Raw genomic sequence first — 25,719 nt, forward strand, 5'->3', positions numbered from 1 at the left:
TTATACCTGAATTATTCCATCGTATTGCAAGATTGTAGGTACATAGATAGATATGAATCAAGATTTAGATGAGCCCAAAACTAACGTAACCGACACTTGAAACCCAAAGAAAGCGTGAAAATACCTTTTGCCGCCTTTTCTTCGGCGTCATGACGAGGGAGAGAGCCTCATTCTGTTCCGAATCCCTGACTTCCCTCTCGTCGTTCCTCAGGTTGCAATATTGTTCACGTTGTTGTTGCTCCCTCTGCTGCTGTTCGCGTTGTTGCTGCTGTTGCTGCTGTTGCTGCTGCTGTTGCGACTGTATCGGTCCGATGCCGTATAATTTTTGCGGCATCGGTGTCTGAAACATTCCAACGTTGGGCCTGACGTGCGGGGGTAGCTGATTCATTTGATTTAAATTATTTTCTGTGGGACCAGAGTGAGGACCATGGTGCCCACCAGCCATGGGCCCTATTTGGGAAAAAGCCGTTGGTTGTGTTGGAGGGGGCCCACCGGTTAGGGGCCCCCGTGGCCCGTTTGGGCCACCGGTAGGTTGTGGAGCTCCTCTATCGACTACCTTCGTCCTTGGCGATTTCCTTTCGAGCATTTGAGTCGCTATTAGAAGTTCCTGTCTCATTTGCTCAGTGACAGCCTGTGCCGCTTCACTTTGCTTACCGACGATCCTCCTTTGCTGAACGAACCTCGCGACTATACTGTCGATTAAAGTAGTGAACGACGAAGTGATTTCTGTTTTGAGAATGTTAGCCAAAATTTCGAGATCAGCGCCGGTGATGTGTGGCCCCGAAGAAGCTGTCGCTGCATTTGCACCAATGCAAACATTTAACCTTTCTTTCAAGTCCTTTTGTTGCAAGGGCGTGCTACTACTGATCGGCTGTTGTGGCGTTTGCGGCGTGGACGGTCCGGTATTGCTCTGATTCGGTTGCTGCGCTTGACTAGGCGGTTGCGGAGAACTTTGTCGCTGGTGCTGCTGCTGCTGTTGCTGCTGTTGTTGCTGCTGCTGTTGCTGTTGCTGTTGTTGCACCTGTTGCTGTTGCTGTTGTTGATGTCTCACTGTCGCCTCCTGATGCTGCTTCATCCTCTCGAGTGCGGACTGCTGATGTCCAAGGTACAATTTGTGACCCATGTGATACATGGCGGCTGCCGTGGCATGTGGATGGTCAGGCGGAAGGGTCTGGAGGCCGTTAAACGCCGGTGGGTGAGGTCTCGGTGGTCTAGGAGGTGGTTCAGGCAGTTGCTGCGGACTAGCGGGTGCGTCACTACTCTCACTCGTGTCATGCTCCACCTTGCTCGATAATTCCAAATATTTAGCTTGCATCTCCGCGAGCTGCTCGTGCATTATCTTGAGCTGACTCTTTAGAGATGCCTTCTGCTTTCGTTTTTGTTTTATCGTCGATTGATCGTCCTCTTCCTCAGTTTCTTCTTCGTAATCCATCATGGTGTCATTGACACCATGTTGGAGAACGTGATGAACGGTTTGTTGTTGCGGTTGATAAAGCTTTCGCTTCTTACAACCGTTTACTGGAGTAGGCTGAAGTGCAGGGCTACTGCGCATCGTACTAACAATGTTTTCCACCCGAGCGCGCTTTGATTCCGTTGTAGGAGAACTGGTTTCGGTTTTAGGTATGATCGGACAAGGAGAATGGCTAGGACTACGCTTGATGTTCAAAGAGTCCTGAATTTCTTCCTTGACCGACACCGAGGCCGATCTCGGAGCCGTGGGGCTGGGTGGCAAACTCTGATCGCAATCGGAGCCATCGAGATTGGTACCAGGCTCGATTCCTACCTCGGCGAATGCCTCCTCCATGGCACGTACCGTGGAGGCGGCGTCCTCGGCGCTATCTTCCGCGTCAGCAGGCATCACCGTATCACGATCACTATGGTTCGTGCTATTCACAAGGACGTTATTTCCATCACCACTTTCTTCTTCGCCACTCTGCACTGTTCCACTGCGCGCACTATCACTATTTTGTTGATGCTGCTGCTGTTGGGGACTTTGCTGGTGCTGTTGCTGGGACTTGAGGATATCCGCGGTTGTGTTGTTGTTATTGTTATTATGTATATTGTTGTTATTGTTTGGTTGTTCTTGCACAGAAAGGGCGGGTAACTTTCGACCCTGGAGAATATCACGGAGCATGTGTTGTGTTAACTCAGCCGTGGCGGGATCGTCACAATTGACAACTGCCCCCGGTTGGAGATTCGCGTTTGGATCCATGCCGGCACCGGTCATCCCATGTCCGCCCTCTGGCGGCGAACCGCCGGCATCACTGGCCTGCTTGACCTGCCTTCCGAGTAATTCGTTCAGCATCTTGGCGGGGCCGAAGCCCGTTCCCCCGAAGAAGCCGAAGGCCGCGTGGGCGGAATGCTTTTGGGTTGTAGGACCCGTCGTCGCTGCACCCAAGTGACCTTGACTACCAGCCGCTCCAGCCTGCTGTTGCTGCTGTGACTGGTGGTGATGTTGATGAAGTTGTGGTTGCTGAGGTTGTTGTTGCTGTTGTTGTTGCTGTTGTTGCTGCTGTTGTTGTTGTTGTTGCTGCTGCTGCTGTTGTTGTTGTTGCTGCTGCTGTTGTTGTTGTTGTTGTTGATGCGACGTTGGCCCGCTACCACTGAAGATCGAGCCGTACAGACCACCACCGAGGAAGGATGGTCGAGAGCTAAAGTTCGGTATGCTCGAGTAGCTGTTGCGTGGCTCGCCGGCGTCCACGCGCTGCCTAGTGCGCTTCTGCTTCTTCAGGAGTTGCTGTTGCTTGCTTTCCGTGGTTGCTCCGTAGAGGGCGAAACACTCGGTCTCCTCCTCCGATGACATCATCGGCCGTCTGGTTGGTCGGCCCCCCGAAGGCCTCCGCGTCCCCTCCCCGCCAGGGCTCCTTGCCACCCCTCCCCTTCTCGCTCGAATAGCCCCCTCGTGGCTCAACGCGCTGCCTCTGCTTCTCTGCACTCTCGCTTTCCCCCACCACCGACTACTCTGCTCCTTCTCCTTCTCTCGTTCCTTCCGACGCGCGCGATCCCTACTTCTGCTTCTATTACTACTACTAGCTGAGTCGGCGACTGCTTTCTCTCTCCACCACCTTCGCCTTCGCCTTCGTTGCCACCTTTTCTCCTTCCTCCTCTTCTTTATCTTCTTCTTCCTCCTCCTCCACCTCCTTCTCTTGCTCCTTCTCCTCCTCTTCCTCGCCGCCTCTTCTTCCTCCTCCTTCGCTTTTTCCTTCTCCTCCTTCTTCTTCTTCTTCTCTTCCTCCTCCACCTCCACAGCCACCGTCGTCGACAACGTCGACGATGCCGTCACCCTTCTGTTTTCTCCTGCCGGACGACTTTGACTTCCTCCTCGTCTCTTTCTTCTTCACCTTCTTCCTCTTCTTCTTCGTCTTCCTCCTTTTCCGTCGTTTTTCAATTCTCCTTGGTTTTCTTTTCACTATTCTTCGCCCCGCACCTTCCGCCGTGGGGCCGACGCCAATAACACCAGGGGATGCTTCGTGACTCGATGTCGACGGTTCGTCCTCGTAGTAGCCACCACGAGATGATGTCTTTCCTTCACTGTTCGACTCGTCCGTCCGTTTCCAACGATGCCGTTCCTTTCTTTATCAGAGCTTTCGGTACGACGATAAAAATGACCTGCAACGCCGCTTCTTCTTCCGTTAAAGTTTTTATCGCTAAAGCTTTTCCTGTTACCCTTGCACGTCTCGTTTTTCTTGTTATTCTTCTTAATCTTCTTATCGTTATTGTTACTATTTTTATCACTGCTATTGCTCTTGTCGATTATGCTACCACATACGCACTCGCTGTCGTGTATCGTCGTGCTTTCGTTGCAGCTTTCAATGCTGCTGCTGCTGTTGCTGCTGCTGCTGTTTTTGCTGCTGCTTCTAATACTGTAAATGTTGTTGCTGTTTATGATCACCGATCGAACGGAGGAGGCCGGAGCTCTCGCGGGCGGAATTCTCGTGCTCCCGCCTGGGAGCTGCATCCTTCGAACTCGCCAAAGGGCTGGGTGCCCCTCGCTCCCTCGTCTCGATTTTCCCTGCTGCTGCGGTTCCTCTATCCGTCTGAAAATCAAAGGTACGAAAGTTTATATACGCGTACTATCCAAGAGTAGGTATATTCCACTCGAATACGATCTTCTACGAACGATCGAACCGTACCATAATAGAAACGTATATAGCTATACTTTATTTCGGTCGATCTCTTGCCTTCCCTCTCTCTCTCTTTTTATCTCTTTTTCTGTCCCTTTTTTCATCTCATTCTTTCCCTTTCTCTCTCTCTCTCTTTTTCTCCCCTCTTTTTCTTTCTTTTTAACGGAAGAAAGCGTTTGCTGAAACATCGTCTGACAAGAGTAACACACAGTTATAGACAATTCTCGCAATCACTCTTTCGAATTCGTAAGAATCTTTAAAGCTAAGGGGCCGGTCGTCGAACTTTAAGATAACATATTTCTTCTTTTTCACGCAACCGAGTCATCGATCGATATGCTATGTCGGTTCAACGTACGATCGCGAACAAAAAGGGGGTAGGGAGTAACCAGTGGCAGTGATCGTTTAAAAATACGGTGACCAATGAAGAAAAAAAGAAGACGACCCTTGGCATCGTAGAAACATTCTGAACATCGAAGAAGAGAACATAATGAGAAAAAGCGCCTGGAAGTCGTGGTCATAAGAAAATTGCTTGCTTTGAATATCTTATTCGTCGTAGTATAAGTAGCTTACGTTAGTTGAGTCGACTCTTCGTGTGTCTTTGTCGTCGTCCTCGTCGTCGTCGTCGTCGGTCGATGCTCGCTCCCGAAGAAAGGGGCACGAAAAAAATAATTAATGCCACGCTCATCGTGAATCGGTCTAGGAGTGTCTATATTAATAACCCCATTCTTACAATTCTAACTTTCCTCAACAACATTCACGACCATAAGCTTCTTGTCTATTCGCAATTCTATGAACGTACAACAATCTATTTTTTGTCTTTACTACTAGTTGGTAAACAATCGTAAAAATAAATTCTATTTCTTTGGGTCTTATAAGTCAGACAAGAAGAAGAAGTAGGTATATATTTCTTATAAAGGTATTTTACATAATTTATGAAATATGTTTGGCCCAAAAAAAGGTGAATGAGTTTTTTTGAAAGTATTCGTAATAATGATTCTTTATCACTTGACTTTCCATTTTTAAACATTCAACATGTATGATGATGTTGAAACATTTCATCGTGTAAGTACTTTCTCTTTCTATCATTCTCGTGGTTGAATCGATGATGCGTATAAGTGCGTAAACGCAAGCGGCTTGTACACACACGGTCTAATGTGACAACTCCGTATAGAAACTAACACGAACGCCGTAGGCGCTCCGTGTGCATCAAGTACGTGAGCTTCGAAGCAACAGCTGAGCAGCTTAAAGCACCTACGCTCAATAGGCCGACATATTCCATAGTTCGCGCTCACGTACCAACTGCCTTCGTTCGAGGATGCGCGAGTACTCGTCTCGATAAATCGACAGGGTGTGGTGATAGGAATGCGTGTGCATAATACACATGCCTATTGCTGCTACCGCAACAAACGGGAAACCTTAGAAAAAAATTCTACTAATACAGAGCACGCGAAACGGAGTGTTTTATCTCCGTGAACAAATTTTGATCTTTGTATTGAGTCATTTTTGTCTATAGAAAACTTTAAGATGATTCACTACTATATTTTTTATACTAGATCTTAATCCTTGGTTAAGCTATTTTTCTTCACCCATAAATAGAGGAACGCGAGACAAACAGGTCTTTTTTAAAAAACATTATTTTTTTTTAAGTATCTACCGAGAATGATTTTAAACCTCTAGTTTAAGATACAATTCTATGAATTTAATTATTTGTAAAATTAATCTTGTTAATCTTATTATTGGTGATAATGCAAATAAACTGCTTTTAATATCGTAAATAGTTTCGCGTTCTTTTCATCAGACTCTTAAATTGGTATTGCGCAAGTATTCAATTACGACTAGTTACAGTACTTTTGCATGCAAGTTGAAGAGAAGCGAGGAACATATTTATATATGTATATACATATGTACATAGATCGTTTCGTTGTCATTATTGGAAGAAGGATGCAAAGAGGATAAGATAGGGACATCCGCAAATTGCTTACTCAAAAGATAACATATGGTCTCGAGCTCGATAACGTCTACAAGAGTCTCGTACCTAGGCGCGTATGGCATAAAGAAGGGAGAGCTTCGAGGGGGGTCACAGAAACTTCTGTTCTTCCTACTTTTAAACGCTACTTCCCCGTGTGCCGCCATGCGTGGGACTAGCTGAACAAAAAGAGGTGCCGGTACCCTGGCCGGAAATGGCTTCAGGAACTCTCCCACATTTCGTCGATTTCGAAGTATATACGCCGAGTTAATTACATTTATTCTACGTCTACCTTGTTTGGATATTCATGCACGTCAATCGAATCGTGTTTATGGCGTGCACAAGTAGTTTTTCTCGTTTTTAAGAATTCGACAATGTTCTGAAATAAAAAACATTTTTGATCCAAAATGTCGAGAAATTTCCTCTACAATTAAGTATTTAAAAATATTTCCTTCGTTGGTACGAACTTTAGACAGCGTTGAGACGACACGATGAGCCACCAACAACCACTTCCTGTGCGTCATACGACATTTACCGTTTAAGCAGGTGACTTGATTTCGAAGGGTGATTGCGACGACTATGGTGGTAGGGTTCCTCGATAAAATAGTAGGCGAAAAAAAAAAGGAAAAAGGAAAGGAAGAAATGGCGGCAGGTAGAGGCGATTCATCGAAGCAAGCTCATTGAAGTTAAAGTTAAAAGTTGGGTGAGAGGCAACCGTGTCGAGTAGATATAAACGTGCTTTTACAATTCGCTTTAGGAAAATTCGCAGGACTGGCCCGTAGAGTATAGCTATTGTTCGAAACTATCGAGCCTGATAAGTTCTAGGTACAACACCTCAGGTAATTAAGGAGGAGACCCGTCGAACAAAAGTACCGACTCGTGGAAGGCGTTCATTAATCTCTTTATCATCGATCGCTAAAACCGAGCACAGGTTCACATGCAATCCGTTCTTCGTGTTTTACAGTGATCGGATATCGTGTGCGTGTTATATATGCCCGAAGCATTACCGGCTTCGGTACGTACACAGAACGCGCCTCACACCGTCAACGGGACGCTAAAGCAGGAGCGAATTTCCGACTAGCAGTCGCTAAACAATACGATACGCCGATAATTTCGATCGATTTGGTGATATTCATAAAAGGTTGTTACTAAAATTCTTAGTAATTTCCATCACCGATTTTGATGTATTCCGTCTCGCGAGAGACTGACGGTCGTTACCACGCTCTGTTGCTTTATCTTTCTAGCGTACGAATGCAGCAACATTTCTGTTAAACGTTTAATGATCGCGATGCATCACCGATTTGCTCGGTTAATATCAGGAGACATTAAGATAATGCGATCGATGCGCGACGGTATCCTTAAATGGCGATTGTGAACGATAGAGGGTGGTATGAGGTAGGTGTAACCGAAGGGTAGAGAAAGGGAAGGAAAGAAGCGTCGTTAAATAGAGAAGAGATGATTATATTTTTCGATTTTTCTCTTTCCTTTTACTCCCATGAGTAGGTACAGAAGTGCCGGGCAAGGTGGTGTTTTCCATATCGAAACATCATATGGCGTTCATACCCCACATGGTGTCGTCATCGTCGTCGTCGTCGTCATCGTCGTCGTCGTCGTTGGGGTTACAAGCCAACGGCATGTGCATCGGAATTTCATTCCGTCTCTTTCCCTCTATTTGGTATCATGCGGTGAGAGTGTTCGCAGGGGGTTGCATGAGAACTATACAATGGTCATCAGCCCATGTCCGTCGGTGGTAACTTCGTGGACTCTTCCGTCTTTCACATTCTGCCTTATAGGACGGCGCCATGCTTCGTTGCTTTTTTCTTTCCCCTTGTTACGAAATTATTCTAACATTCGTCTCTTTATTATCCTCTATGTGGGTAAACGCAACCCTCGCTCTCGGCATGCACTCGCGACTACGAAGGACGACGCCTCCACTTACATATGTACATTGACTCGTCGTACATATATATAAGTACATATGTGTATATGTGTCTACGAGCCTAACGCCTACGTATCCAGCTCTCTATACGCAGAGAGACACGTTCGCGTACTCACACACCACCCCCTTTGTGTACGTACACATTGAGTTCTCACACGCGTTCAGCATATTATCGGGCTGCTCCGATGCAACAAGTTGACCGGGTGTCAATTGATGTGTTATTAATTGGAGGTTAATTGCGTTAATGCGCTCTCAACCCCGCCTCCCCTTGCCTCCGACCACCACCAGCATCACGACTACCTACTACGGGCCATCGACAGAACCTACTGTTTTATTATTATTTTGCATTTGAATCGTTTCGATTTACTGGCACGCGCCCAAACCAAACTCTGATGAGGAGGTGAGGGTGGGAAAGAGAGTAATGGGGTGCCGATTGGCGCCCGATGAACGGGGTGGAGAGGAGGTCGGGAAAGAGAGATAGAGAGAGAGAGAGAAAGAGAGAAAAGAGAGAGAAAGAGAGAGTATTTAAAAGCGTCGGCCTGTCACCGATTTTCATAATTCACAGCTCGTTAAATTTGTTTCGCTTTTTGCCTCGCTTTTCGTGGTTACGCGGCCTATGGCCATTAATTTACTTTCGGTCGTTTTCAATGAGTTTAATCGCGTTTCAAAAACAATGTGGGTCAACGCCACGGCCGTGTTATTTCTGGCACGCGAGCATGACCTTTCCTCGATTTTCATTTCGATTTCAGTATTCATTCACGCGACTACCTGTATGCTGGGAGCGCGAATCGAACTCTACTTTAATGACGAGCTTTACGTTAGGAATTCGTTCTATCGTTAAACGTTCAAAATTTCTTTTAGAGATTAAACAAAGAAGGTTAAGAATATTTTTAGAATTCAACAAGAAGAAAATGCTTTGAGACTTACCATTATATCAAAATTTAGTTTTCCCATTTTGTTCACGGATTAAAGTTAACATAGCGAAATGAACGTGACAAAAATAAAATAGAAAAGAAGAAAATAATAGAAGGAAAAGAATATAAAAAAAAAATAAAGGAGGCAAAGTCGATGACTTTCCAAGGCAAGCTTGCAAATCTTTCTCGAAGACTTTTCACGATCAGTCCTATATGTTCCCATGATTTCTTCTGTGGGAAACGCTAACGTCTAATATTGAAGGCTACAAAAAATCTTGTGACTCCCTTCGTGCTCTCTTAGGAAAGGAAGTAGGAACAACGGTCCTTGATCCCAGTGGCGTAGCCCTTTAATAAACTCAAAAAATATCAAATAGTTCAAGATTTAAAAAAAAAAGGAGTTTATCTTTTATTTATGAAGTTAATTATTTCATTGGATATGTTATATTGATCGTGAATTAATTAAATATTATTATGAAGTTATAGAACGAGAACAATAAATTATATATTTATATATTTTATAAAATATTTAGTGAAGTATAATATAATTAATAAGTCGGATAATGTGATAAGTCGACGTTGGTAACATAGTATCCAACAATGAAAACAAAAATCGAATTAGAAATCGAAATGAGCACGTAGCGGTAAGAGAAAGTATAAAATAAGTTTTATAGATATCTTAAGGGTAACAATATGAGTTTGACGCCATTGCAAAGTAAAGAAGGACCCCTTGGTAGTATTCAGGTGGTTCAGCTGGGTGCCGTCCCCCGCTTTAAATGTCCAGGTATCCCTTAGATGGTTCCTACCAAGGTAACTTCTCGAGACTACGTTTTCCCCTTGGAAGGAGCTCTCGGGGTGAGAGGTGAGTCTAAGAAGAAGGGAGAAGAAGGTAAAGAGAGAACTAGAGAACTCCTTAGACGACTTGGAAGTCGCGCGTGCCAGCTGCCGTTTCGAGGCGTAACCGACGTTTCGGCTTCTTCTTGCCATTGTTAGAACCCCACTGAGTGTACCCTCCAACGTCTTGGCTCACCAACTTGGAATCCCCACCCAACGTCTTAAGAGTCGCACAAGCAACCAATATCCACTGTTTGACTCGTGCTGGCTCGGCGTAACGGTCGTCGTTTCCTTCCTCTTACCTTCTTCGTCCCTCAACTTAGAGTAATAGTATGATATGCGATCAAGGAAAAAATCTTTTTTTTAAAACACGGTTTAATTAAAGGTTAGCAACGTAAAACAGAATTTCGTCTCTCAGGATGAATAATAGGACGGTTGTTAATTTCTCTTGTGCTTTTTTCTTTCTTTTTTCTCCTAAGTAATTCTTTCCGGTACGTAGATATATATTCATATACCTACTCATATTTTTTTTTCTCTTCAGCAAAGAAAGAATCGGTAAAGAGATGGAGAAAGGATTGCATCGTGAAGAATCCCAGATTGATGAGTGGAGCAAGTAGAAACGAGAAAGAAGAGACATAGGGTAGCTTAACGACGAATTTCCAAAGGCTTTCCTTCTCATTTATTGGCCACGGGCTAGTTTTCGAGGTAGTTATGTAGATACGTCCGCGGCATATTGGCAAGGAAAAGCGTCCAGGATTACGGGCATTATTATTGTTGGCGTTTCGAGGCGAAGTCTTCTTGTGGCACATGGCCAACACGCTTTCCAGTTTTTGCGACTACGACGACTTTCGTGTCGTGGATATCGTCGGGCGCCTCAGATTACTTAATTATATTCAATTGCCAAAGTTCTTTCTCTGTGTGTACATACGCAAGGCTATCCGTGGGAGCGAACGAAAGTTCTCATTTCGAAAAGTATAACAGAAACGAGCAATGAGCCAGAGAGCCTTCTGTTCAGCGCCGTTAGCCAACAGATTTTTCTGTCTTCGGAGAGGCATGACGAACTCGTACAGAGTGATCCCAGTTTTACGAAACAAGGCTATACTAGAGAAATATTTATTACTCGAAGAGATAATAGATCGAATAGTCATAATAGACCAACCGATTTACTATCCGAAGAGATCATAGATCGAACAGTAACGATAAACCAATAAGTTTACTACTCAAAAAGACCACATAGATCGAATGGTCATGATAGACAAATGGATAGCGATCTTCGAGACAGCTGGATTGCCGTTCTAGATAGGAAGTGTCCAGCAATAAAGAGACCACGAGGTCTCATACACCTTTAATGATTTCATGGGAAAGGGGAAACACCTGGTGAGCTATGGTATAAGTCTTTACCAATACAATTCAAAGTCTACCCAATGGAAGATTAACCTCAGAAAAATGTAAGAAGGCAAACATAGGTATCTTCTTTCTTGACTTATCAAACGGTAGGACAAAGTAATGTCCGCGTTAAGCCTCCGTAGAACAACGCGCGGCGAGCGATGGTCCGATCGTTTGAGCCAATCACGCCATGATTGAGTATAATGGACTTGCGTCTTGTCCCCCAGGTCAGTGGTTCTCGGTTTAACCAGAACGATCTACGGCTGAGTGATTCCATCGTTAGATCGGGAGTCGAATCGCACTTGGGTTGATCACCCACACGGCGTAAGTGACTAGGGCACAGGATGAAGGCTGTGTCCGAGTACGCGAACGGTCGCTCGGTATGATAATGAGGAAGGTGACTTCCGACGATCCATATATCGCGACGAGGAGAGAAAGACAGATACTACTCGTGGATGCACTGATAAAGAGAATCCAATCGAGAGGGACTGAGAGAGATAAAGAGAAAGAGAAATAGAGAGAAAGAGAGAGAGAGAGAGACAGACAGACAGTCAGATAGAGAGAAAGAGAGAGAGGAGATGGTAGGTAGTAGAGCTAGAGATGGTGTATAGTAGAAGTATGGCAAGTATAGTAGGGTCCAAGCGAGTATCCATCCAAGGAACGGACACTCCAATCCAGTCCCTCTCTCTCTCTTTTGCTCCCACAATATGTCCTACGCTTCGACGTAAGCCTCCGGCTCTTGCCTCCTCCTCTTCCTCCTCTTCCTCCTCCTCTTCCTTCCGTGGCCCTCGCCTCGCTACAAATTGACATGAGAGACAGGACACGGAGGCACGACGCGACGTGCGTCAACGGGTCACGTATGTCGAGCTCGAGGAGCGGAAGACTCTTCGTGGTCCACATTGACGCGCGCGAGAGAGGGTGCTCTCACTTCGTACATCGTAACGGGACAGTCAAAGACAAGTCTCTCTCTCTTTCTCTCTTCTGTTTGCTCTCTAGCTCTTCACATATATGCATGTACTCGTCAAAGAGAAAGGGAGACGAAGACTCTTCTCCGCAAACGCGACGAGCCAATTTTCCCAAACGCAGTCAATTCAGCTAACCAGCTAAATTCGCGAATGAGATAGAAAAAGAGACAGCAAGAGATAGGGAGAGATAGAAAGAGAGCGAAATAGCGGAAAGGGCATTGAGAAAAAACATGAGTAGCGAAGGAGACAAGAGAGAGAGAGATGAGCATATAACGCACGAAACGAGTATTTGCATGAGAAGCAGAAGACTATCTCTCTCGCGGATACGGTGACACGGCGAGCGTGTACGGGCCGGTTCCCAAGTGTCGGGTGAGCCACGGCAAGCGGTTAATCCAATTGAGTCAATTTGGGTTAACTTGAAGTCGTCTAAACAGCTTGTTTAGACGACCTATGATGTATGCGTAACCGCCGCGTATCCGGTCCTCTTCCTTCCTACTTTAACAAGACCTTTCCAAGCGCGAGCCTTCGACGAACTTCGAGAGGGAAGGAAAGGGAAGAAGGGAAAGGGTCCAGAGCTTTGCTTTCCAGCTGCAGTGATTCGATCGATACTTCTTCCGGCCGAACTCAAGTTTTACGTGTAATGTTACGATTGATCAACATTTATCCATTTCAATTGATTTAGTTATTCTACGATTTTGGTTTCAATTCGATACAAATAAATTGATATAGATATTTAAAAAATATCTAAATGCATAGGATCGATTTTACAGCGTGGTATATTTGAAGGAAAAATTTGACGTCGCGTTGATCTATAAAAAAGATTTATTTTATGTTTACCGTCGTGGAAATGTAAAGTTTACAGTTTATAGACTGCTTCGTTTATAGTTAAGAAAAAAGTAGAAAGAAAGAAAATCGATTTCGACCTAACCGTGAAAATAAGTTCTTATTTCTTTTACATTGAGACGTATATAGTTGCTATATATACTCCCGAGGATTTTATCAAAAAAACCTCGAGTACCATCCAGCTCATCGAATAATATCGGCGATATAAGAGGAATGGAAGTCTCACCGGTCATCGAGAAAAATGACGATGAAATTGGAGGAAGCTTGGATGTATTCGAGCGTATGACGACTTAACGACTGTTTACGGGCCGGTCGCTTATATCGCGGGAGGAATCGATTTCAATGACTGTCTGGTGCGGAGTGAAGGCGCGTCTAGCTAACCACCACCTTCGTGGATGATGTAGTCATTGAGCTCTATGCTGCTCTAGTGCGGAGCACACGAGTATTTGCTCAGGGTACACACTAGACTTGCCTCCCCAGCTGACGTTGATTGAAGGAATAAGGGAAACGGCGAGCTCTCTCAAGTACTCACCACCACCACTACCAGCACCGCTACCAGCACCATTACGACCACTAGTACCACTACCCTTACGTCCACTACTACACCTACCCTCCACTATCACTAACGTAGCATCATCGGCAACGGTCCAGCCGATAGTCCTTCCGTCTGTTTATTCCTCGATGACCTTCGTCTCGTCGTTACTCACATTAATTCGTTATCTACGACTTATCGGGCTACGCTTTCATCGTTAGACAAAATCCTTTGTAGGCGAATGCGCACGTTAATTAAACGCTGACTCTTCTCGAAAATAAAATACAGAATTCGATTGGAATACGAATGAACAATGTTAAACGACTACAGAAATTAAGAATTACAAGACGTGAATAGAGATTCGAAGAGGTAGGGGAAACCGAAAGAGAGTAGCTTTGTCGAGAGTATCGTGAATTATTTAGTACTGCATGAAAAAAAGGTGGGGGAGAGAGGAGGGAGGAAAAAAGTAATTAATTGGTCTCGATCGGTCAGCAGAGAGAACGAGTGAAAATATTCCGAGATAGCGGGATAGGCGGGTATCTCAGATCCGGAACTTGTTGACAATGGTACGGAAGGCGATACACCTGGACGATCGCGGGAACAGAAGAATTATTGGCCCGAGTTAACTCTCGTCGAATCGTTTCGATGTACGACGTAACTTTTACCGGGACACCACGTGGTTAGTGGAGCTCGTCTCCTGAAAAGAACTATAAGCACCGGGGCTATTTGTGACACGATCGTCGTCCGGTCTCGATGGTGTGATTATTTGTTGTATTTCCGAATTAATAAATAAGAAAGAGACAGGCCAACGCCCTTTTCCTCATCTATCTAATTATTGTAAACAAATAATTGAACAAATTATTCATTTAAATTACATGTCTTAATATACCCTGCGCGTATTTTCGGATTATCGACCGAAGTGTATAACTTCTTCTTTAATATTTCAAAAGATAAGAATAAAAATCTAACGAGGAGCTATAGTTTACCGGAAAGACCGAAGTATTCTTCCGCAAAAGAGGATGTCTTTTGTCGTGGAGAATATTGGCTTAAAACGCCAAGGTGCCTTTAAATCGCGGCCGACAACGTTTAATGTTCGCCACGCTGTTAATAATAGGTCGGGCAATTTGACAAGCAAAGTGGCTACGAAGACAAATGACTTCTTTAGAGCGCGTTTCACATTCATCCACCCTCCCCCTACCCTCGTTCATCTACCTACCTATCCATCCATCTATCCATTCTTGAGGTACATGTACTCTGTATAATTCGAAGAGAGCCCGCTCGTACCTTCTCTTCGAAGCTATCCTAACCCTCTTTCTTTCTCTTTAATATGATACCTTCGACGTCATTAAACGAGTTCGTGTACAAACTTATCCTGTAACTCTCATTAAGGTTTAAGTCGAATGTAAGTAAGACGCGGCAAATGGTTGAGACCTACCTACGAGACGGGATATTAATGATAAGTACGAACCACGTCAACGTCTCGTCGTCGCAAATTAAAATTACGAAGTAGACCGATTAAAATAAGGTTAGAGAATCACGGGCTAATGACTATCTTTACTTTAATCGTCTCACCAGTTAAAAATCTCAAGGATTCCGTTTTTGTGACTTAGTAGTATATCTCGTATAATGTTCCTGTCTTAGCGCGTGGGCACGTCGTATAACTATTAGATAGTATGTATAAAGAACACGTAGAAAGAATTATATCATCCTTTAATAATTAGTTTAATCCTATTACACATCGTGACGATTACACATTAAACAATTAATACTTCTATTTGATCTGTATTCTATTGAAAATCGTTAAAAAAATTGCGTTCCTTTTCTTTCTACGTGAAATTAAAAATATTAACAGTAGGTATGTATTATTAATTTGTGATTTGTATCTTATTTATTGTAAATATTAAATTAATATCTGTTTATATAAAAACTATTATCTCGAGTATTTAATACGAGATTAACATACTTTAGATTTAAAAACAGTATTTCTTTTTAAATATATGCAAGAATCTTACGAGCGACCGATCCCCGATTTACGAAGTAACCATTAGAGATTTCATTGGCGAGGGAGAAAGAAAGAGAGAGAGAGAGAGAGAGACAGAGAGAGACAGAGAGAGACAGAGAGTGACGAAGAAAATGTTGTGACACGTTGAGACCTCGTACGCGTCTCTGTGTCCCCACATATATGCTCAACACATATCCGGGGGTCAACTCAGTTCTCAGGGCTATCATTGCCTGTCGGCCGGAAGATTCACTTAGACTTGTCTTGAGTTACCCCTCTTCGTCCCTGGCCATCGTCTATCAGCAAGCTCGCAGCCATAATCTTGCCTTCCCTTTTTCCCTCTCTCTCTCTCTCACTCTCTTTATCCCACACACATTCGCCTAAGTATATGCATCTTCTCTTTCTATCTGTCTCTCTCTCTCTCTCTATATATATATATATATATCTTTCAACCTCCGCTCTCACCCCTATCGCTTCTCTAACTCAAGGAGAATCCACTTGTCGAACTTTTCTCCTTGGCCTTTCTTTTCTTCCTTGGTCAAGACACTTGCTACGAAGACGAAGAAATCTCTTGGTGTCTTTTTACAAAATTCGTAGTATAGATTTTTCCCATGTGAGCGATCAACGCGGATCAGTTTCTTTCCTTAGCTATTTCTGACGACTTTTTATGTAAATAAAAATTTGTATAAAATCGTCAATATTTCGTTAAAATTATTATTAAATTTGATCGATCGAACAAATCGATATAAGTAATAACGTTAACACATATAATATTTATATTATACGTACGGTTTATTCACGAAAAATGGCCAAGCCAGAAACTTTAACGTTTGTGCGTATTCGAAGGCTCGACTGATTAATAATGAGCATTTACCTAATTAGTAGTAGCGCCGTCGCAGCGGTTCTTAGCTGCGTTCGTAACTGTGCTTAGGTTATATAGATATAGTGACTCGCATAAATACTTACACTCAGAAATACACACACACGCACATGCACACATGCACACACATACGCATACATATAGACGCATACGTATATACGCACTAGCTGGCAAACTTGTTGCAGATTCACGGAACGAAGAGAAAGAGAGAAAGGTCGAACGAAGGAAAGGAAGGGAGAGGAAGGAAAGGGAGAAGGAAGGAGAGAGAGAGGGAGAGAAAGAAAGAGATGGGAGGATGAACGCACGCGTATGCATGTAAGTATATACTTATACTCTTATCAAGCCCATGTGTGTGCGCTCGTAATTGCGCGCGCGCGGGCTATTGTACGTTTCCGTGGCGGATACGACTCCTTTTACCCTTTAGCGAGTATTCGCGTATATATTTGCGAGTCTCGCTAAATACCGCGCTTTTTGCATAGGTGAGCCGACTGCATACGGATTTTATCTTCCTGGTGTCTCGAGAGAGAGAGAACGAGAGAACGAGATAGCAAAAGACTGAGAGAAAAAGAAAGAAAGAGAGATAAAGAAGAGTGAAAGAGAGAGAGAAAGAGACCCGTCGAGTCCCGCGCGCATGCACTTTACTTTTTCTTCGTCGTCGTATTATTAAAAAGAAACCGACGAGTTGCCAGCGTGAATGCGCGATACGTTTGAAATTTATGGAGATTCTTTTTAAGGATCGCTTTAATAAGTCTTGATGCACGCCGCTCCTGCTTTCCGCCTGCCGCAACGAGAAACTTTTACGGCGTTTAGCTATAATTAATATTACGTCTCCTGACCGAAGAGAGAGAGTGAGAGAGAAAGAGAGAGACAGAAGGAGGGAAAAGTTACCTTTTTTAATTAACCGATGTTTCTTTTATATACTCGTTGCCACGACTACGGAAAGATCCATTTCAAGAAATCTTCGTGTTTTCACTATTTATTTTTTAAGAAATTTAAACGAAGTAATTATGTTTAATTCTAGTTTAATCTCATTTTGTCTCTGTATCTCTCTCCTTATAATTGTTACAAGGAAACGCTATGGAGAAGATATTACTCTCGTTATGATGATTAACGTTGTCCGTTAACAACGTATCTCTCCCGCAGATGAAGAAAATTATCGGTAGTCATCCTGTCCAAGTTGATTCTCGTATTCCTTTTCTCATACGATGTGCAAAGAATGGTTGTTTTTAACTCGATTGCGTTTCATTACTATAATATTGCGCTTACGTCTTTTCATTTAAAAGCTATTAAGTGAACTAATGAAAAGGAATTTGAAGTCAATTCATTCAACTTATGCATAAATTATAACAACAAATCGTAGAAAATAGTAAAAAAGTTCGATTACTTTTTTTATCTTTCTCCCTCTTTCTTTCTCGAGTAATAAATATATTCATCTGTAACTATATCTATCTGTCTATCTATCTTCTCCTCGGTAAAAATTGTTGCCGTCACATCGTCACAAAGTTCGAAGCGCGAAGGAACGCATAAACGCGTAATACGTTTCAAATGTTCACGGATGCAAAAGCTGCAGGCGAGCGGCGCTTTTCCCTGCAAACAATAAAATGCTTTTATAATACTTTGTTATGTGGTACAGTGGCTCGTTATGCCGGCTCACGTGTATTACGACCGCCCTTTACTGCCTTAAGTTCTGTCTCTAGTCCAGTTTACGACGATGGAAACGAAGTATTCTCTAGTCGATACTTTTGTTATCTTTTTCGTTCTAAATCTCGTAATATATTATCTCCCACTCGCATATTTCTTATTCTATTTTTTCATTTAGCACATTTTTAACCTTCCTATCTTGTATTTGGTTTATCTCTCATCTTTTATCTATAATATCTTGAGGAAATGATAAGAATATTTAAATTTCATTTCTCTTCAATCGATTATACAATATCTCGATATTTCTTTCTTTCTTTTCTTTTCTTCGTTCTTAAAACAGTAAAAGATAGCGCATTTCTTACTGTGATCTGTAATGAGCTGACAACTTCGTCCTATAATTTTTTAATTAATATTTAGAGAAGCGTGGTCAAACAATGGATTATTGAGATTTAAAGGAAACCGCATGAATAAGCGATTATGCGAAGAAAAAAGTCTCTCCCGAGCGGTGAACGACTAAATATTTCATCGAGTCAATTCACGACCCCTTTAGCGTTTCTCTCTCTCTCTCTCTCTCTTTTTTTCTCTCTCTCTCTCGGATCAATTAGACGACGTGAAAGTAGACGCCGACGATAATCGTCTGAAAGTATAAGTAAGCTCAGGGAAGGAAGTTTGCGTCGAGCGAAGGGGAGAAAATAGTGTCTGTAGCTTTCGTCGTCGTCGTCGTCGTCGTCGTCGTCAATACTTTTGTTCTCTCGGCAAGGGATTATCATTCGCAAGGAGGTCTTCTTTCGGGTTATACTCTCGCAGTGAAAAAAAAAAGAAGAAAAAAGGCTGCTCGAAGCGGACAATTCGTTTTTTCATTGGTAAGAAGGTAAGATGAGTTTTATCCTCTATCGATGTCTATTCGTGTCTCGATCTTTCCTTCAGATTGTAACGAGTCTTTTCCGTTTGATCGAAACGGCTTATCTTCGAGATTATGCATCGTAGGTAAGGGTCTTTATAATATCCTTTTGAAAATATCAAAACCCTTTTATACATATATATATGTAAAACTTCTTCTTGGCCAATCCGAATGTCTTATTTTGTTTTTTTTCCAATGAAAAATGTTTTCTTCTTTATTTTCTATTTTCTCTCTCTCTCTCTCTCTCTCTCTCTCTCTCTTGTCACACGCTTTCGCAGTTAGAAAAATTTTCTTACGTTCCTCTATTAAAAGATCGAATGACTGACGATTGTATAAATTCTATATTCTTTATGAAAACGTTCTTCCTTTCGTATCGTCGTACGAGAAATGCTTTTGTCACGCAACTTTCTCAAAACAGAAAGTGACATAATAATATTGACAAAGTAAAAAGTATACATAAACGCATGCTTTGGTATAATTTTCCGAAAGATAGACGAAGAGAGAATCACGCGGGAATCCGAAGCACGCACACTCATGGAGTATGCTTATGTCGTCATCATCGTTGTCCCCCTTCTCTTTCACTTCCTCCTCCTCCTTCATTGTCGTAACGCAGAAACATTTTCTCTCGTTTTTCTCCATTTTCTCGTTGTCGCTCATTCATCCCCACATTCATCGGTCCGTAATTTGGACATTGCGATGAAAGCTCATAAACGTTCGATTCTTTCGATTTCGGTGGAAATTCGCTGGGCTAGAGACTGAAAAAGGGAAGAAAGACAAGGACAGAGAGATAGACAAAGAGAGAAGTTTCTAAACTCGCAAATTGTAGAACATCCACGTGAATCGTTTGTTCTCTAAAATCAGGGAAAACTAGACCTATATATGTAGACGTCCAACCGAACTGCCTGTTGCCATCATAGTGGTCATCAAAAAAGAGAGAGAGAGAGAGAAAAAGATAGGCAGAGGGTAAAAGAGATATAGAAACGAAACGAAACGAATCAATTAATATATCATTTCCTTTCTCAACGAAACAATGATGCTCGCGTTGACAAAGGCGGATACAGGTTGTTCCACACCTTTCGAAAGTACACACGTTCCTGGGTGCCACTCAAGCTTGCACCGTCCTTCCATCTCCGATCTGCGCTATTGCCTCTTTACCATCCTCCTCTCTTCCCAACCTTCTTCTGGTATCCTCCCAGTTACTGCTCACATCCTGGATCAGTTCCTGACATTAGACGACTATAACGATGACGACAGCAACGTGTCGACGACGCTAACGTGCCGATGTAGGGCCGCGTAATACCATACGGATACGTGATTGTAACAAAACAACGGACATCCGGACAACAGACAGTCGCACAGGTATCGTTCCTCATCCCCTCTCTCTTTCTCTCTTTCTCCCTTACACGTTTCTCCTACCATCAGTCTTTTTTTCCTTCTTCTTCCCTTTCTCCACCATCAACCTGACCCTTCCTCCTTTGTCTTTCGATCTCTCCCACTCTCTTCCGATCTTTCAGCATGCACATCGATGCTTTTCGATATCCATCGCACTCTTTCTCCCTTTTCTCTGCAACATACGGAAGAACGGAAGGAAGGATGGACGCGTTTCCTCTGCGAACGTGGAAGCTTCCAGTTAAGTCTACTCGCTCCAACGAACTCACCGGTTCGGTCCCTTCACCATTTCCCCACTCTTTTTTCCTCTCTTTTACTCTCTCTTTCTTCTACGCTTCGTAAACGTCTCGATAAGCCCTATCGATCTTCGCATCTCGACCAAAAATCGAAAAGAGAAGAAACTTTATTCAAATTTTGTCTTATTTTATCCTATTTTTTCATTTTCATTTTTATTTTTCATTTTAATCCTATCATTTTTACATTTGATTTGTTGTTTAAAAGTTCTATTTACATTTTTTGTTTTTACTTCTCGCGAATATCATTTTTACAGTCCTTGCTTGAACGAAACGCATAACATATTATTGCATGTTTTGTTTTATTATTTGATTTTTTTATTTCTGAATACGCACGCTACGTTTTCTAGCAACAACCTATTTTGCCACCACTCCTCCACATCTTCTCTCTCTCTCTCTCTCTCTTTCTATCTCATTCTTTATCTCTTTCCCTTCGTTCTGTCGCGAAACACGATATACAAGGCTCGCGTTATTTTAAAGTCAGTCTGTTCGCTTAATGCAGCGAAGTAATTTTATATGGCCGGTCGAGTGAAAAATTCGAGCCGTACCAGGGCGAATCGGCTATTTTCGTTCGCTTTTTATTCGCGTCTACGACAAGAAAGAGAGAGAGAGAGAAAGAGAGAAAGGGAGAGAGAAAGGAAGAGGGAGAGCGAGAATGCGTGTATGTAGTTAGTGTGCATCCATACCATATAGGTGTATAAGTGCGCGTAGCACGTGCGCGCACGCGTGTGCGTTTGCGTCGTCGTCGTGCGACGCACCCTTGTAACCATTTTTCCCTAGGTAGATATAGGAACGGAAGAAGCGAGAGCTCATTTCCTCTGCGTGAAAGTGGAAGCCTCCACTAAGGATACCTGGTCCAGTGGACACGCGCTTCCTGTCTCTATTTGTCGCGCTTCGGAGCACCTACGTGACGCGAAAACAAAAAAGGAGACACAAAAAGAAATTATATTGTTTTTAAAGAGACTAAAAAGGGAATGAGAGAGAAAGATGATGTATAGGCTCGCTTGGAGGAAGCGTGTCGTCCTGTCGAGGTTCCTATTCTAACATGAATACCTCGCGATCGTAGAAGCGTGAGCGAACCTCGTTTCATCAACAGATTATCTTTCTCGATGCATAGTAGTTATAGTAGTGTATTATATATTGTATACTGGATTATTTTTATATAATAAAACCTCATAGGAGGGAGCTTTGATTATTATAAATAAATTTGATATTCGATCAGAAAATTTAAAATAAAAAGAAAATCTTTAACGCTTAGAGGAACTCTTTTATAATATTTAAAATTTTTAGATATATTATTATAAATTTATAAATAAATGTTAAGGACAAAAAAGTTAAATGGAACATATTGATATAGAAGAAAATTGGCACAGTCGAAATGTACATGAACATAAGTTGTCTCACAAGGAGAAAGGGTTTGACGAGTACACTTAAAACGAGAAGGAACAGATCTCGCGAGACACTTGATGGAACGTTTCTCGTGTCTTTCCGGGAGTACGGCACGATATACCTAAGTCGGAAGAAGGCTTCTACTCGGGGAAATTGAAAAGAAAGAAAGAAAGGAAATAAAGAAAGAAGGAAGGAGGAGATACGAAGGAATGAAGCGAAGGTGACTAATAAAGTTGCCGAACCGTGAGAAAGAGAGAAGAAATAGAGAAGGAGAAAGAGACGAATAGCGAAGGGGTTGGGGGTGTCGGAAGACGCGCCTCGTGCGCGAAGAAAGGGACAATCGTCACTTCGCACCACTCGAGCATATTACGTCGTTTTCTTTCGCGCTCTCTTCTCCTTTCTTCCTTTTCAAGCACGGCCGTCGTCACTCGGCCCTCCGGCCGGAAAGGAGCTAAAAAAGAAAAGCAAGGAGAGAGAAAGAAAGAAAGAAAGAAAGGAAGAAAGAAAGAAAGAGCAAAAGAGAGAGAGAGAGGGAAGAAGAGGTAAAATGCATGCCTTCTCGACGCATTCAACGAAAGCCGTCGCTTTCTTGAATTCCTGAAGGCATATAGCACGCTCCAAGCCCCCCACTACCACCCCCTAGTTTCACCCCCGAAAGCACGACGGCCGCCGTCAAACTCCTTTCCTCTCACTCTCAGGGCGAAAGAGAGTACACCCGGAACTCGCGTGTCATCCGCGTCTCCGACGAGTGCCTCGGCGCGCGCTCGGTTACTTTTGTCCGTTTTTTCTTTTCCTTTTTCTCCGTGCACGGCTTTTTTCTTCAGGGATCGCGCAGAGGCGAAGGAATGAGGCGTCTAAGGAGAAGCGAGGGAGAAGAGGACATTGAAAAGGTCTCATCCTCTTTCCTCGAGCCTCTTCCGACTCGTTTTCTCTTTCTATCTTTCTTTCTTTCTTTCTCTCTCTTTCTCTCATCGTCGCAAGTAGCTCGAGCTGTGGTTGATGGCGATGGCAGTGGGTGGGGAGGGCGTGGATGGCAAAAGACGCAGAATGAGGTAGCGCACCGTAAGGGAGGGAGAGAACGTTTTCTCGCCATTGTCCAACGCGCATCAAGAACAAGGAAAGCTCTTCTGATGACGAGCACGAGTGTACCGTCGACATTACCCCTCTTCTTACTCCTTTCTACCTCTTTTCACCATCTCTTTTTCCTCCCTTCCCTTTTCTTCTTTTTCTACGTACGACGTAAGTAGCACGACTACGAGGACGAGGACGACGACGACAACGTACCGCCACTATCATGGTACGTCGCTCTGATTTCTCTAAGTAGCACTCCGCCGATGGAGGACGAATTTCTCCTCTACTTGCTCCTCCTCCTCCTCCTCCTCCTCCTCTTCTCCTTCTTCTTCTTCTTCTTATTCTTTTCGTTTTCCATACAGTGTACTTACTACCGAGTAAATTTCTTTTTGCATTGGAGACGAGCACGACGGAACGAACGGTTTGTTTGAACCTAAAGAAGGAAAAAAGAAAAAAAAAACACACACAAATGGAAAGAAAGAGAGAGAGAGAGAGAGAGAGAGGAAAAGAAACCGTTTGCTTTTCGCCTTTCAGTCGTAATACAAGTCTTGCATTACGAATTGAGATTACACAAAAGACGTGAGCGAATGAAAGAGACAACTATATAGAAGAATGATTTCTTTCTTGCTACGGTTAAAGAAACTCACTAAACATTTGCAAACCTGTACAAACGAAATACACAAATTACTCTACTCTTTTGATCTTTTTCTGGGCTAAGTCGTTCGCAAAGGTTAATTTTGATCGCATGCAAATCTTAAAGAAAAAGATTGGAGAATGCATATTGTTTTGTTTCCATTTGTCGAGATTTAATGTTTATAAATGTTAAATTCCTTAAATAAATAGTTATCGAGTAAAGTTGAATCTTGCTTATATCCTTTAGGGGTAGACCTATTTTTTAATTCGTTAAAAAAATAATTATCGATAAACGTATATACCTAGAAATAATAGAAGACAAGATACCGCTGCATTGCTTTAGAATTCTCTTGAGTAGAAGCGATTGTTTCTTTCGAAGATAACGCAAGGAATGGAAACGTCTCCTCGTTTTTCCTCGACGGAGAACAGAAGAATAGAACTGTTCGGTGAGCGATGATTAAGAGTGGAAGTAGGTCAAAGACGTTGAAAAAGTCGACTCGCGAGGAGTACCGCCTATATGCGTAGATGTTCTTTAGTAAGAGAAAGAAAAAGAGAAAGAGAGAGAGAGAGAGAGAAAAAGTAAAAGAAGAGAGATGGAGTAAATTTAAGACAAGACGTGAGAAACAATGCAACGTAAGAAGAGTATAGGGAATACTACCCGGTCTATATGTAATGTTGAAAGCTCGTTGGCATCGTCGTTAGAACGAAGGGATTATCACAGCGCTAGAAGCAAGGGTGCACCCTACCCCCGTGACTGCATCTTGTGGTAAAGTGGCGTAAGAATAAGGTTTATGTCGCTCTCAAATGTTGTAGACGATGCCTCGCTGCTCGAGGATTCACCTTCGAGTTTTCTCCTTCATAAAGAAGAACGGATGTGGAGCTCGGGAAGGTGGAGGGAGGAGGAGAAAGAAGAAGAGAAAGAGAAGAAGGTAGAGGAGAAAGAGGAGGAGTAAAAGAAGGAGGAGAACGACGACGATCTCGACGACGTTGAGCTGGTAAGCACTCTCACAAGCGATGACTCTACTTGAGCTTCAACCAGCCGCTACGGAGAACGCACAAGGAACATTGGAGTGTCGCCGGTGTATCCACCTTACAAGGGGTGCTCAAATCCCTGAGGAAGAAGAAAATCACACGTAGAGAGAATCTACCATTCGATCGTCTTGACTATTACATCTTGTCTTTCTTATCTTAGATCCTCTGATCGATAAGAAGAATGTTTCTTCAACTCGTTTAAACGTGGAACTACACGACCGATAAAGACAGAAAGAAAGAATAAAGTAGGAGAAGAAGAAAAAAAGGAAATGACGAGAGTTGGTATAAGGAAAGAGGGCAGACGAGAAGGATAAGGAAAGAAAATACGAAGGGTGAGCCGGCTCGACACAGGCATGTATTGAGCGGCCGAGTTTTCGGAATCTTCCCTCCGTACTCCACCCTTCAGGAGTATTGCTTGAGGAGCCTCGAGTGCGCCGAGGGTGCGTGCATTGTACGTCGTCCATCTTATATGCACCACCCACCCGAACGCCACCCCCGAACGAACGCCGAGGCTACATCCCCCTCCACCAACCCCGTCCGCCTTATACTTGCACTCTTTGTTCTCTTTTCCCGATCCCCCTCGTCCTGACCCTCTTTCTCTCGTTCTGATTCTCTCTAGCTTGCTGTGGCCCTCGTCCTGGCCCTCGTCCTCTTCGAATTCCTCCTCAGTATACATGCTCGTACGATTTCGCACCCCTTCATCGTCTATACGTCTACGACGACGACGACGACGACGACGACGACGACGATGACGACGACGACGGCGGCGGCGGCGACGATGGCGACAAGAAGAAGGGAAGAAGAGATGAGCTGAGGGAGTCGTCGTTGATCCTTGAGGACGAGAAAGACTTTTTAACAGTCTCTCGGCTCTAAGGGTGCCGCGAGGATGTTTTTAAGGAAGGCTCTTACGAGCTAGTGTGAAACTCGATCGATAATCACGTAATTCGAACGCAGACTCAAGCCAAATCATGTTCTTTCCAATAAATTTCCT

General features: G+C 43.3%; 2 protein-coding genes across 4 annotated transcripts in view; both read right to left on the reverse strand.

Annotated features, from left to right (window-relative positions):
* The window catches only part of LOC122523433 (homeobox protein prospero-like), a 33,006-nt gene extending 29,974 nt beyond the window's left edge, over positions 1-3,032 (reverse strand). For all 3 annotated transcript variants that reach the window (XM_043645175.1, XM_043645174.1, XM_043645172.1), the window contains exon 1: positions 125-3,032. In XM_043645175.1, coding sequence (XP_043501110.1) covers positions 125-2,806 — 2,682 coding nt within the window. In that variant the 5' untranslated portion in view covers positions 2,807-3,032. The remainder of the gene's footprint in view (positions 1-124) is intronic.
* A 348-nt stretch (positions 3,033-3,380) lies between these two features.
* LOC122523434 (probable serine/threonine-protein kinase dyrk1) overlaps positions 3,381-25,719 on the reverse strand; it is an 85,821-nt gene continuing 63,482 nt past the window's right edge. The window contains exon 3 of the mRNA XM_043645176.1: positions 3,381-4,037. Within this exon, the coding sequence (XP_043501111.1) occupies positions 3,410-3,958 (549 nt within the window). The 5' untranslated portion in view covers positions 3,959-4,037 and the 3' untranslated portion in view covers positions 3,381-3,409. The remainder of the gene's footprint in view (positions 4,038-25,719) is intronic.

Source organism: Polistes fuscatus, unplaced genomic scaffold, assembly GCF_010416935.1.
Source record: "Polistes fuscatus isolate 324 unplaced genomic scaffold, CU_Pfus_HIC Scaffold6, whole genome shotgun sequence".
Lineage (NCBI taxonomy): Eukaryota > Metazoa > Arthropoda > Insecta > Hymenoptera > Vespidae > Polistes > Polistes fuscatus.